General features: G+C 43.6%; 1 protein-coding gene across 6 annotated transcripts in view; it reads left to right on the top strand.

The window, feature by feature from the left end:
• RGS12 (regulator of G protein signaling 12) overlaps window positions 1–13,504 on the top strand; it is a 267,131-nt gene that overhangs the window by 67,772 nt on the left and 185,855 nt on the right. For 5 of the 6 annotated variants that reach the window (XM_068276271.1, XM_068276261.1, XM_068276243.1 and 2 more), the window contains exon 3: window positions 8,964–9,080. The exons of the other annotated variant lie outside the window; for it this stretch is intronic. In XM_068276271.1, coding sequence (XP_068132372.1) covers window positions 8,964–9,080 — 117 coding nt within the window. The remainder of the gene's footprint in view (window positions 1–8,963; window positions 9,081–13,504) is intronic. 6 annotated transcript variants of the gene reach the window in all.

The raw sequence follows: 13,504 nt of genomic DNA, 5'->3' as shown, positions 1-13,504 counted from the left end.
TAACCACTTAACCTTGAAGGGTTTTTCCCCTTAAATAACCAGAGCAATTTTCACCTGTTGGCACTCCTTCCATTCATTCGCCTATAACTTTATTACTACTTATCACAACGAAACAATCTATATCTTTTTTTTCTTTGGGGGTACCTTTTGCTAAGAATTATTTTATTCTAAAAGTGTTTTAACAGGAAAAATAAGAAAAAATGGAAACATTCATTATTTCTCAGTTTTTGGCCATTACAGTTTAAAAAAAATACATGCTAACGTAATTAAAACCCACACATTTTATTTGCCAATCTGTCCCAGTTATTGCAACGTTTAAAATTTTTCCCTAGTACAATGTTTTATTTGGAAATAAAGGCGCATTTTTTTCAGTTTTGCGTCCATCCCTAATTACAAGCCCATCATTTATAAAGTAATTGTAATATACCCTCTTTACATACATATTAAAAAAGTTCAGTCCCTACGGTAACATGCATTTTTTTTATTCATTATTTTTTTTTTTTTCAAAAAAACAAAACAAACCCTAACATTTGGTAACTTTAGGGGAGTAAAAACAAGGTAAAAGGGATCCTTTATTGAAAAAAAAAAAGTAGATGTAACTTTACAATTACAAAATCAAATGTCCTCAGTGGTGACTTCAGTATGCGTGGACGGTCTTTATGAATGAAGGCGCCATCACACAGGGACTTAGATCGGTGATCTAACGGCTACCGATCGGCAGTAACGAGCGACGGTAACAACCCATTTGTTATGGGTTGTGGGGGTTATGGTGGTGTCATGGAGGCCACATTTTTGTGGAGAGATCATAAAGGCCCCACAAGAGAGGGGAAGACATGGTGGCAAAACTGTTATGAGAAGTCATGGTGGCTACATTATTATGCAGGGTCTTGGTGATCGCACATGGGGAGTCGTGGTGGGTACAATGCTATCGGTGGCCACATGAATTTGGAATGATATAGGATAAACCGAGGCTCCAGAAGGAGTAAAATACACTAAAACAGTGTAAAAGTATGAGGCAGTATTAGACTTACCTCCCAACAAATTATATAATGGGTCTATTTCAGTATAGAACCCAATTGTGTTGGAATTTTACTCCAATTTGTTGCACCGCATTTCGTGGGTCAAGACCGCTTCGTCAGGCAATAGGGAAGTAACTGTGAGAAATCTCTAAATGCATGGGCACCACTGTACTGTAAAGGGGGTTGTCATGGTGGCTTCGCTGTTATGAGGTGTCCCTTTGGCCGCACTATTATGGGGATCATGGTGGCTGCACTATTATGTTTTTTTATAGGAGGTTCGATTTAAATTAAGTGAAGCCACAAAATAGCGATCTGTTTCCAAAATTTTTGTTTCACACTTTATTATATTCACAAAAAATTATTTTTCTTCTTCAAAAAGGTAGAAAAATTCTTTGTAAAGCAGCAGAAAAATTTGTGGTACAGACATAAAAAGCAATACAATTTAATTAGTAAAGAGGTATCTGTTCCAACCAGACACAACCCGGCACCTGACTGATGGCTGACATAGGGAAACTCAGCTGCAAACACAGTGTAGTAGTGCAGCTGAGTTTCCCTATGTCAGCCATCAGTCAGGTGCCGGGTTGTGTCTGGTTGGAACAGATACCTCTTTACTAATTAAATTCATTTTTATGACTGTACATATTCTCTGGTCAAGATAATTCTCTATGCTTTGTAAAGGCCTGACGAAGGGTCAATAACCCGAAACGGACTAGTGTCGTCGCCTGAACTAAAATTACCTTTATTCATCAAACAAAGCACACTGTGTCTATGATCTGCTTTTTGTATTGCTTTTTATGTCTGTACCACAAATTTTTCTGCTGCTTTACCAAGAATTTTTCTACCTTTTTGAAGAAGAAAAATAATTTTTTGTGAATATAATAAAGTGTGAAACAAAAATTTTGGAAACAGATCGCTATTTTGTGGCTTCACTTGATTTAAATCGATCCTCCTATAAAGAAACCTGGTACTATTTGAGCATAGTGGTGTGCTCAAGTGTGGATCGTTATACTAACAAGAGTTCCTTTTTTGTTACCTGGGACTCATTCCCAACCATATTGAAACATATGGCTGCACTATTATGGCAGGTCATGAAAGCTGCACTGTTGGGAGGCGTCCCTTTAGCTGCACTGTTATGGGAGGTCATGGAAGCTGCACTGTTATGAGGCGTCCCTTTGGCTGCACTATTACGGTGGGTTCACCATCATTTGTAATTACTCCCCTGAAGTAACATTAGAAGTTGTGAAAAGAAGAGAGAAGTAGCAGTCTCATGACTTCTATTTTCAAGCTGTTTTTAAGATACTTGGCTGCATTTTTCATTAAATTGTTACCTGGCACAAGTACAAGACACAGTGCTGGGCCTGGTGGGCGTGGTGCTTGGCCTGGTATGCGCGGTGCTAGGTTTAGTTTGCCTGGTGCTGGGCTTGGCATACTTGGTGCTGGGCTTGGTTGGTGTGGTGCTGGGCCTGCTGGGTGCGGTGCTGGGTGTGGTGCTTGGCCTGGCATGCGTGGTGCTGTGCCTGGTGTGCGATGTGCCTGGTGTGCATGGTGCTGGGCTTGGTGGGTGCAGTTGTGGGTCTGGCATGCGTGTTGCTGGGCTTGGCATACTGGGCCTGGTATGTGTGGTGCTGGGCATGGCATGTGCGTTGCTGACCCTGGTACGTGTGGTGCGGGCCCTGGTATGCGTGGCAGGTGAGCCAGGTATGCATGATGGTCATACAGGTAGATTTCCCAGAAATTCAGCTTTGGAAATCTCTGTTAGCAGTGTCCCTGGCCTTCAGGGTAGACTTGTTTCCCAGCACTCCTTGTTCTAGCATGCATTCCATTTTTTATCATTTTTGTGTAGTTTTCTGTGTGAAGGTCAGTGCTCAGCCTCGACAAACAATGAGATTCTATACAGCAGTTTGGGAAAGCGGAAAAGAGCTGGAATTCAGTCATATCTGTGTTTCTTTGAATGCATGAAAAGTCCCGGCCTCAGCATTAAAGCGTCCTTGGAAATGAATATAGACTATTGGAAGCCCTTGAAGAGGTCACTTCCACAGACCGTCCTAGACATTTATCTCGAGGAATAACCTTTTTTCCTTGTATAGACCGAGTATATCAGAATATTCACATTTTTTTATGACGCAGACAGGGGCGCCTCTAGCCATTCGATGAAAATAATCATAATGCAGCAATGTTTCACCATAAAATAATCGTAATGCGGCAATCTTTAACCAGAAAATAATCGTAATGCGGCAATGTTTCCACATAAAATAATCATATTGCGGCAATCTTTCACCAGAAAATAATCATAATGCAGTAATGTTTCACCAGAAAACAATCGTAATGCAGTAATGTTTCACCAGAAAATAATCGTAACGCACCAATGTTTCATCAGAAAATAATCGTAATGTGGGCAGTGTTTCACCATAAAATAATCGTAATGCAGCAATGTTTCCCCATAAAATAATCGTATTGCAGCATGGTTCCACCATAAAATAATTGTAATGCTGCAATGTTTCCCCATAAAATAATCGTATTGCCGCAATGTTTCCCCATAAAATAATCGTATTGCAGCATGGTTCCACCATAAAATAATTGTAATGCTGCAATGTTTCCCCAAAAAATAATCGTATTGCCGCAATGTTTCACCATAAAATTATCGTATTGCAGCATGGTTCCACCATAAAATAATTGTAATGCAGCAATGTTTCCCCATAAAATAATCGTATTGACGCAATGTGTCAACATAAAATAATCGAAATGCGGCAATGTTTCACCATAAAATAATCGTAATGTGGCAAAGTTTCATCAGACAATAATCGTAATGTGGGCAGCGTTTCATCACAAAATAATCGTAATGCAGTAATGTTTCACCAGAAAGTAATCGTAATGCAGCTATGTTTCATCAGAAAATAATCGTAATGCAGCAATGTTTCGCCATAAAATAATCGTATTGCGGCAATGTTTCACCATAAAATAATCGTATTGCAGCATGGTTTCACCATAAAATAATCGTAATGAAGTAATCGTTCGCCATAAAATAATCGTATTGCGGCAATGTTTCACCATAAAATAATCGTAATGCGGCAATGTTTCACCATAAAATAATCGTAATGCAGCAATGTTTCATCAGACAATAATCGTAATGTGGGCAGAATTTCATCACAAAATAATCATAACGCAGCAATGTTTCACCAGAAAATAATTGTAATGCGGCAATGTTTTACAAGAAAATAATCATAATGCAGTAATGTTTCACCAGAACATAATCGTAATGCAGCAATGTTTCACCATAAAATAATCATAACGCACCAATGTTTCACCAGCAAATAATTGTAATGCGGCAATTTTTAACCAGAAAATAATCGTAATGTGGGAAGCATTTCACCAGAAAATAGTTTGCACTGGTAAAAAAAAATGCATTTACTCACCGGCAGAAGCCTCCTCTCCCGGCACGCAGCTCCCCCGGCTCTGGCTGTGAAACTCCCGCTGCGCTGATGGGCAGAGAGCAGGGCTACGGGAAGATGGTGCCTGAAGCCCCGTACTAGACACACAAATAGTCTCCAGTGCAAAGCTTTGGACGCCATCTTCCCATAGCCCTGCTCTGCCTGCCGGAAGACTCTGCAGGCTGGAGAAGGCAGCTGCGGGGAGTGAATACGCCACAGCCAGTTCACCACAGTGGGTTCCACCATCTGGCTGGGGGTGGGCACAGTCCCCCACATTCTCCGCACGGCGCCTCAGGCGACCGCTTCGTCGGCCTGGTGGATTAGGCGCCCCTGGGAACAGATTTTGGGGGGATTGCAAAACTAATCTTTACACAGCAGTATAAACACAAATTATTATTACTGATAATTTATGTAATACAGACCCACTTTCTGCAGAATGTTATACAGTACCTCAGCTGGGCTACAATCTAATGCCCTTGCTGAACTCTATATCCAATTGTAAGCCTCATACACAGGTACAAAACAACACAGAACATTTATATTGCGCTTTTCTCCTGGCGGACTCAAAGCGCCAGCGCTGCAGCCATTAAGGGTGTGCTCAGTAGAAATAAACACTGTTAGGGAGTCTAGCCCAAGGAAATGCAGTACATTATCCAGGTTATGCAATTTTACATTAATTAATTAATAGGGCTGTGGAGTCGGTACAAAAATCATCCGACTCCTCAGTTTATGAAACCTCCGACTCCAGGTACCCAAAATTACTCCGACTCCACAGCCCTAGTTAATTATCCTGATTTTAGCAACAGAATCATTGCAGCAGTATCTATATATTGCTGTATATTTGTATGTGACCCCGCCCTCAGTGATGTTTAGCCTAGGCTATTTAGTTATACAGATTATGTAATAATGATCCAGACAGCGCTAAATAAGATCATTCAAATCTGTTGGTTTTATTAAGTGAAATCACAATAAATCATGACTGTAGCACTGCAATGTGCTCTGAAGTCACCAATCTAGTAAACTTACCGGTACATAAATCCCTCTACTGCAGTAGAAAAAATGGCCAGTAAATAAAAATTTAAATAATTATAAAAAATTATGAAAATTGCGCAGTTGCTGAGTGAAATAAGTATGGGCGATAATGCTTGGGTACTTGTTAGAAGGATTTCTTCCCCGGATGTTTACATTATGCGTGCGAGCCGCGATCGGCGGCTCGCACACTGTTCACGGAGACAGTCTCCGTGAACTGGCATGGAAAGGCCGCTCGATCCGTTTCCATGCTATACCACTAACGACCCGCCGACGCCTATCGGCGTTAGGCGGTCGTTAAGTGGTTAAAATCGCACAAAAGTAAACATACCAGTGTGTTAGGGGACATCTCCTATTCCCCTCTGTCACAATTTCGCCGCTCCCCGCCGCATTAAAAGTAGTCAAGTACAGTTTTAAAAAGTTTGTTTATAAACAAACAAAATGGCCACCAAAACAGAAAGTAGGTTGATGTACAGTATGTCCACACATAGACAATACATCCATACACAAGCAGGCTGTATACAGCTTTCCTTTTGAATCTCAAGAGATCATTTGTGTGTTTACCTTCTTCCCCCTGAAGAGTGACAGGCTGATTGTTTCTTCCTGCAGACAGCTGTGCCCGGTGTCTGTAATTCCTCAGTAATGTATGTGACAGCCCAGCCAGCTTACAGAGGAGGCTTTATCCAGCTTGGAAAAGCAAGTCTCTTCTCTCACTGATAAGAGAGCATAGAGGCAGCCTAATGTAAACAACACACACGGGAGTGTGCATAGAGGGGGCCTGAAGTGGGGCGTGCATAACAGATCAACAACACTGAAGAGTTGGCAGCCTTCCAGACACAGGGCGACAGATCCGACAGGAGAGAGATAAGTTGATTTATTACAGAGACGGTGATAGTAGAAAGTGCTGCTGTAAGCCAGAGCACATTAGAATAGGTTTAGGAACTTGTAGGATAGTAGAAAAAAGGATGACATTTTTGTTACAGAGTCTCTTTAAGCCTTTCTATTATGTCAGTGCTTTGTTCCTGATTGATTTCAGAGTTGATTAGAAGAGGAGTTTTCCTGAGGCACACCCTCCGCTATGCAACAGATTCAGAGGTAGTTCAAGTATAGTTCCGGAATTGGAGATAATAGGCAACTGAATATCATTCTGCAGTATAATGTACACACAATCCTTCATAGGATTAGCAATAGATGATAAGATCCAATGTGGATTTAGAGTGTTGCTCCAAAGCTTGAGATTATATGCATCTAAGCAGAAGTAGTATATGATACTCAGTCCTGCACTTAGTTATACAGCCTTCTCCTTCCAGTGCACTCTGGGAGACCGGTTATTTCTACTTACTTCGGAACACACAAACAAACATTCTGTGATGCACCTGCCAGCAGTAAAGTTGTTGCCACCTGTGATAAATGTAAGAATATAAATCGGAGAGAGGAGATATTACAATGGGCAAACACTGACAAAGTGAACCTCCGGACTAAAAATCTACTCAGCAGAACTGAAAAGGCTTGGTGTTTCTTTAACAGTGTCACAGCATCAGAATTTTGTTTTTCTTACCAAAGCATCGTTTTTAGCTGCATTTTTAGCTAAGCTCCGCCCATCAAAGGAAACTGCCCGGGCTTTTTTCCTGATGCTGTGCAAAGCATGATGGGATTTCCTATGTTGTTCTTCACCTAGCAACTGGGAGGGGTGATCAGCACACAGGACAGTTGGAACTGTGTCTCATGCTCCCTGTCACCTCCTTTCAACCAAAAAGATGGCTGCCATCATGAAATCAAACATTTGCCTGTTCTTTTAAAACAGGGTGGGTAAGAGATTATATGACCCATCTATTTTAATTAACATAACTAAAGTAACTTAATGACAGTATGTTTGTTTTGGCTGAAGTTCCTCTTTAATAATTTACAAATCTATATATAAAATGTGTGTGTGTGTATCTATGTGCCGCTATCACTCTCAAACGCCATGACCGATTTCAACAGCCAATCAGAATAAATAAAAATGGCAGCCTCCATATCCCTCTCACCTCAGGTTCCCTTTAATGGCAGATGCCTCAAACCAGCTACAGTTGTTCATTGGATGATCGGGGTTCAAATTCAGAAAGAGGGCGGAGCTTGAAACAGTCAATCAGATTTGTTTGATAAATAAACTGCTTCCATTCTCACATTATTGATGCCAACGAACCCAAAGCTCACAAACTTGCTCATCGAGTAACTGTATGTCAAGGTTACAAAAAGTGGCCGGAGGACCAAACAACAACCAAATACTTACCTTAGCAACAACGAGTCTTCAGCTTGTTAATATTATAAAATAAGCATATTTTAATCATTAACCTGCCTGGAGTTCTGATTCCCGCGGCCCTGCGGCTGCGGGAACGTTTTTTGCAAAATTTTTTTAACTATATCATGTAGCTAGCCTAGCGCTAGCTACATGATTCCCCCCTCCCTGCGGCGTCCCTCCCACCCCTCCGATCCCCGCCGGCGCAATCACCCATCCGGAAATCCCGTTCGAACTGGATTTCCAGGAGGGCTTCCCCCGTCGCCATGACTACGCACGTCGTGACGTCACAGGGAGACCTGATCCACCCCTCAGCGCTGCCTGGCACTGATTGACCAGGCAGCGCATGGGGTCTCGCCTGGGGGGGGCCCTGCATCGCGGCGGATCTGCGGCGGGCGGCGGCGATCGGACACAACACGCAGCAAGCAAAGTGCTTGCTGCGTGTTTTAAAAAAAATTATTCAAATCGGCCCAGCGGGGCCTGAGCGGTGACCTCCGGCGTCTCTGGACGAGCCTAGCTCGTCCAGAACGCTAGGGAGGTTAAAGGGGAACTTCAGCCTAAATCACAAACATACTGTCATTAAGCTACATTAGTTATGTTAATTAAAATATTGTAGATAGGGAATATAATCTCTTACCCACCCTGTTTTAAAAGAACAGGCAAATGTTTGTGATGGGGGCAGCCATCTTTTTCATGGGAGCAGCCATCTTTTTCATGGGGGCAGCCATCTTTTTGGTTGAAAGGAGATGACAGGGAGCATGAGACACAGTTCCAACTGTCCTGTGTTCTGATCACCCCTCCCAGCTGCGCGCGCTAGGCTTCAAATCTCAAATAAAAATAAATAAATAAAAAAAAAAAAATTGCACCAAAACGGCAGAAGGAGAACAACATCAGAAATCCTATCATGCTTTGCACAGCATCAGGGAAAAAATGTCCGGGCAGTTTTCTTCTGTGCAGCTAAAAATGAGGCTTGGGTAAGAAAAACAAAGTTTTGATGCTGTGAAACTGTTAAAGAAACACCAGGCCTTTTCAGTGCTGCTGAGTAGATTTTTAGTCTGGAGGTTCACTTTAAGTTACATTCAGTAAAGTTATTTTCTTCTTCTAAACCATTAACAGACCCAAACTTTCTTTATCCAGATCTTCAGGAATGTGTGCGTTTTCTGTAGACCAGTGGTATACTGATATAAATACATCCTTTATTTTTTCTAGAGTTCAAAATTTGGCCACATAAGCGGTTTGGTCCAGGTTCCTCAGCGCTCTTCCGGTCGCAGGTCTTTTGGAAGATCAAAACGATTCAGCATCACACGCTCCCTCGATGACCTGGAGGTAAGTCTGGTGGGATCTGCTCCTTTGTGAATACTTAACTTCCTTTCACGTTATCAAATGATACGCAGTATTTGATATTATGTGGTGTTTGTGTGATGTACAGTACTCCATGAGTGTGGTGCAACCAGGCCTGAGCAGTAAGTAAGGTTGAGTGCAACATGCTTTCTTGCCAATAAGATGTAGATTTCCCATACCAATCATACTCTTCACTACTGGGACATGACACATGGGTAGTGGAGTACCTGGTAACTGTCTACTGATTACTTATTCCACAGCCCTAACTAGTGTATCCACCTCCCCTCCCTTTAGATTGTAAGCCTTTGGCAGCGTCCTCCCTTCCCTAGTGTATTCTATATGATTGTGTGCGCCTTTCCTATGACTGCCTCATACTTGTATTACTGGGCCTACCTAACCAGCCCATAATCGCATGATCATGTATATTGTACTGTTTGCCTTGTATAACTTTGTCCTATGTTGTATAACTTTGTTACGTTATGTATGTCATCCTTTGTATCATTGTATGTATTTATTTTCCAGTGCTGCGTAATATGTTGGCGCTTTATAAATACAATAAATAATAATAACTATAGCCGTTATGCCACTAGTCACTTGTGCTAATGACTATGTAGTTGTTATCACTGGCAACCCCTTTAAAATGTAAAGAAAGCTAGTCACTGTGATTCAGTCACCTGTGTGATGTTTCCCTCAGGCCCCATTTACATCAGTTTTTTTCTTCTTCTCCATAGCAGTGCATTGGGAAACAGATTTCAGTTAAAACGCATTAAAGAAAACCTGTACTGAAAAAAAGTTCCCCTGGGGGGTACTCACCTCAGTAGGGGGAAGCCTCACGGCGGTCTCGCTGCAGCCCCCGGAACGCACAGGCGACAAATCCGACAACCTGTGCAATATTTACCTTTTCGGGCTCCGGGGAAGGGGGGGGGGGGGGACTTATCCAATCTCCGTCGGGTCCGCTCTACCGCGCAGGCGCAGGAGACTTGCGTCTGCACAGTAGAGCGGCCCGACGGAGATCGGCTATTTTCGCCTATCTCCCTGAAAACGCGGATACTGCGCCTGTGCTGGAGCCAAAAGGTAAATATTTACATTGCCGCCGCTCCGGGAGGATTTTCTCCGCCGTCGTGGGACCGAGGAGGACGGGGGAAGCCTCAATAGGATCCGGAGGCTTCCCCCACCCGAGGTGAGTACCCCTCAGGGGAGTTTTTTTTTTATTATTACAGATTTTCTTTAAGTGGGAACTGTGCCATAGGAAAACATGGGCATTACTTTGAAAATCCGTTGTCCTTTCAGTTATAGCTGAGAGCAACTGATTAAGTGTAAACAGGGCCTTCGAGTGCCTGAGAGATGTAGACTATGGCATGTAATTACCCCTGTGGAGATATGGAAGGTAGGTGCAGCAGCCAGTTCTATTCAGTACTATACAGTTGACAGCGTATCAGGTAACAATAATTGTATGTCTCTAGGAAGCATTTTAAGTGTTAGTGAAACGTGTCTGAAATCAAAATGACATACTGGCTTTAAATACATTAACATGTTTTCCAGATCCTTCTTTCTCATATAATTCCCTTACCTGCCTACTATCGATGTTTGTGTAAAAACACAATTTCCCTCAGATCACAGCATAGCTAACCAGAAGCAACCATATTGTTTGGGTATGTCCTATTCAGTTTAGCCAGTGAGCTGTGAGAAACAGCAATCTGGTGCTCAGGTTCAGTGCAGCTGTCATCCAGATAAGCTCACTGCATTGTTGACCAATCTGAAAAGAGCTTCAGCTTCATGAAAGTTAAGGTGGCCATATTCTAGGTACACACTATACAATTTTCTGGCAAATTTACCTGTCAGATCGATTTTTTTCCCAACATGTCAGATCTGAATTCAGATCGATTTTCCGATCTATTTTCCATTCACTTCTATGGAAATTGATCGGAAAATCGTTCGAAATCAATCAATCTGGCAGGTAAATCTGGGAGAAAATTGTAGCGTGTGTACCTAGCATTACACACAATGATTTTTCAATTTGATTCCCCACAGATTCGATCTGATCAAATCGGATGGGAATGGATTCCTTTAAATGTTCAATTCGATAAAATTTCACCTAAAATTTTGATAGAAACAAGGAGTCCAGGAGCACCCAAAGGTGCAAGTGATACGGTGTGCCTGGGTCCTCACTCCTGTACCAAGGGGTCACCAAAACTGTAATCCTCCGAAGGACCGGCAACAAACTTCACATATTAAAGCTCAAATACTTTTTTGAAGCATAGATAAAGTGGCGATAACGACAGGCCGCTGTTTCGGCCTCATTGGTTTTTCTCAAGTTGTCAAACAGTTGACTGTTGACATGTTGACTGTTGGGCAACTTGAGAAAGGCCAATGAGGCCGAAACAGCGGGCTGTTGTTGTCGTCACTTTATCTATGCTGCAATACCTGAAGTGTGGTGCCGGTCCTTTGGAGGATTACACCTAAAATGTTGACGGAAATCTACGTTTTTTGGGGGTGTGGCACAAGCTGCCTACAATCTCTGCTCCCAGCCGCTGCCCCCTAATGTTTTATGTCCCCCTGGCGCCTGAGCAGTTATACTTTACCTGCTGCTGTCCTCTTACCTCTGCATTTGTGCCCTTACATGGTTGCGGGTGTTATGGCATGTGTGATGTCACATGTGCGCCCCATGTGCTATATGCCGGAAGTGACAGGGGCCGGAATGCTGAAGTACAAGCACAGCAACAGCCACAGACGGTGTAACAGGCAAAGTATAACTGCATGGGCACCTCGGGGGATGGGGGAAAGGGGACATAAAACGGTGCCCCGCCTAGTTTCCGTTGCGGTCGTCCTTCCTGATTATCGTGCGCCATTACCGCCGTGCACCTGATCAAGCATGTAGGCCCGAGATTTTCCTTCATGTCCGATCGATACATGCAATGAGTTTGGCCTGAAATTGGTCACATGGTAGATCGGGCAGCTCTTGGCGGCTCTGATTTTAATCCGTTTCAATTATAATTATCGAATCGAATAGTCGCTCGCCCGCCAAGTCGAGTAATCTATGGGCACCTTAATTCTACTACCGCACAAAATGTGTCCATACTGTTTCCAGTTTTCTGTGGCTGATAATGGGTTACATTGTATGGATCTACTGTCAGTGTCTTGTGAGATAAAATGCACAGGAGTCTGAATAAAAGATTCCTTGAATCTCATGACAGAGAATGAAAAACGCACAAAGAGGGCAGCCTGTCATGCTTCCAGTCAGTGTTGTGTTTCCAGGGCCAGGCACTGTGGTTTCTCTTGGCAGGGACCCCGCAGTTCCACATTTTTCTCCAAATGATGTGAGCTGCCTGCTGAGGACAACACCCTCTACTTTATAATGACATGCTGCACAAGGGTAACATAGAGACGTCTCTCACAATGCAACACACACAGCCCAGGGCACGTCTATAGAACCGGAGCTCCTCACAGCAATAAGCTGATTCTTCTCTGTGTAATCAGATACTGTATCAGCAGTCATTTCTTCAGTGCAGAGTGCTTGTGAGACCCAACACAGAGCCCCAGTGTGACACACTTCTTGTTGTGACTTTAAAGCGAACCGGGAGGGGGTTAAAAACTGGATGCTTACCTCAGAAATCATCCAGAGGCTCCCCAGATGCTCTTTCAGCCCATTGCTACCCAGGATCCTCTTCTCCTTGTGGCCTCACCAGTGGCGTACCTGAGGTATTTGCCACCCGGTGCTAATTATTTACAGACCTCCTTCCTCCCGCTATCTCCATGGGCCTCCCTCCGGTGTCCCGCTGTAGAGTAGGGCGCAGCGGTTCTGCTTGTGAGTGAATCTTGCCTGATCCTGATGTGTTCATGCTCCTCGGCAACTGGCCGCCCTCTGCCTGCCCAATCTCTGCATGTCGTGTGTAACTGCAGGAAACCTGGAGTAGGGTGAGCGGCTGGCTGCAGAGGAGCATGGGTGCATCGGGATCAGGTGTGATTCACTTACCGCTGCATCCTATTCTGCAGGGGGACACTGCAGGAATAATGTCAGCCCGCCTCCCCAGACTCATTAATGTGAATTGGTCCCGCCAGCTGGAGTCTCAATTGCATCTGCCCAGGTGTCAGTACCTTCCATGGTGACACCCGGTGCACCCTGTTTAGTATGTCACTGGACCTCGCTACCATTTGAATATGACCTTTTCTGTACTGGACATGCACAAGCGAATTCATCCTGTTGGGCATGCACAGATGTTACCCATGCATTCCCAGTACAGAAAAGCTCATGCGTGGCGGGAGCGTGGCCGGGAGAAGCATCATACATGGTGGGTAGCACGGCTAGGAGAAACATATTAGACAAACCCTTGTTGATTATGCAGAGGCGTATCTAGGGAAAACTGCGCCTATGGCAAACACCAAGGATGTTATAGAGCAGCGCCCCCCAG

Source organism: Hyperolius riggenbachi, chromosome 1 (assembly GCF_040937935.1).
Source record: "Hyperolius riggenbachi isolate aHypRig1 chromosome 1, aHypRig1.pri, whole genome shotgun sequence".
NCBI classification, from domain to species: Eukaryota; Metazoa; Chordata; class Amphibia; order Anura; family Hyperoliidae; genus Hyperolius; species Hyperolius riggenbachi.
The sequence above is the reverse complement of the archived record's forward strand: the minus strand, read 5'-3'. Positions and strand labels throughout refer to the sequence as shown.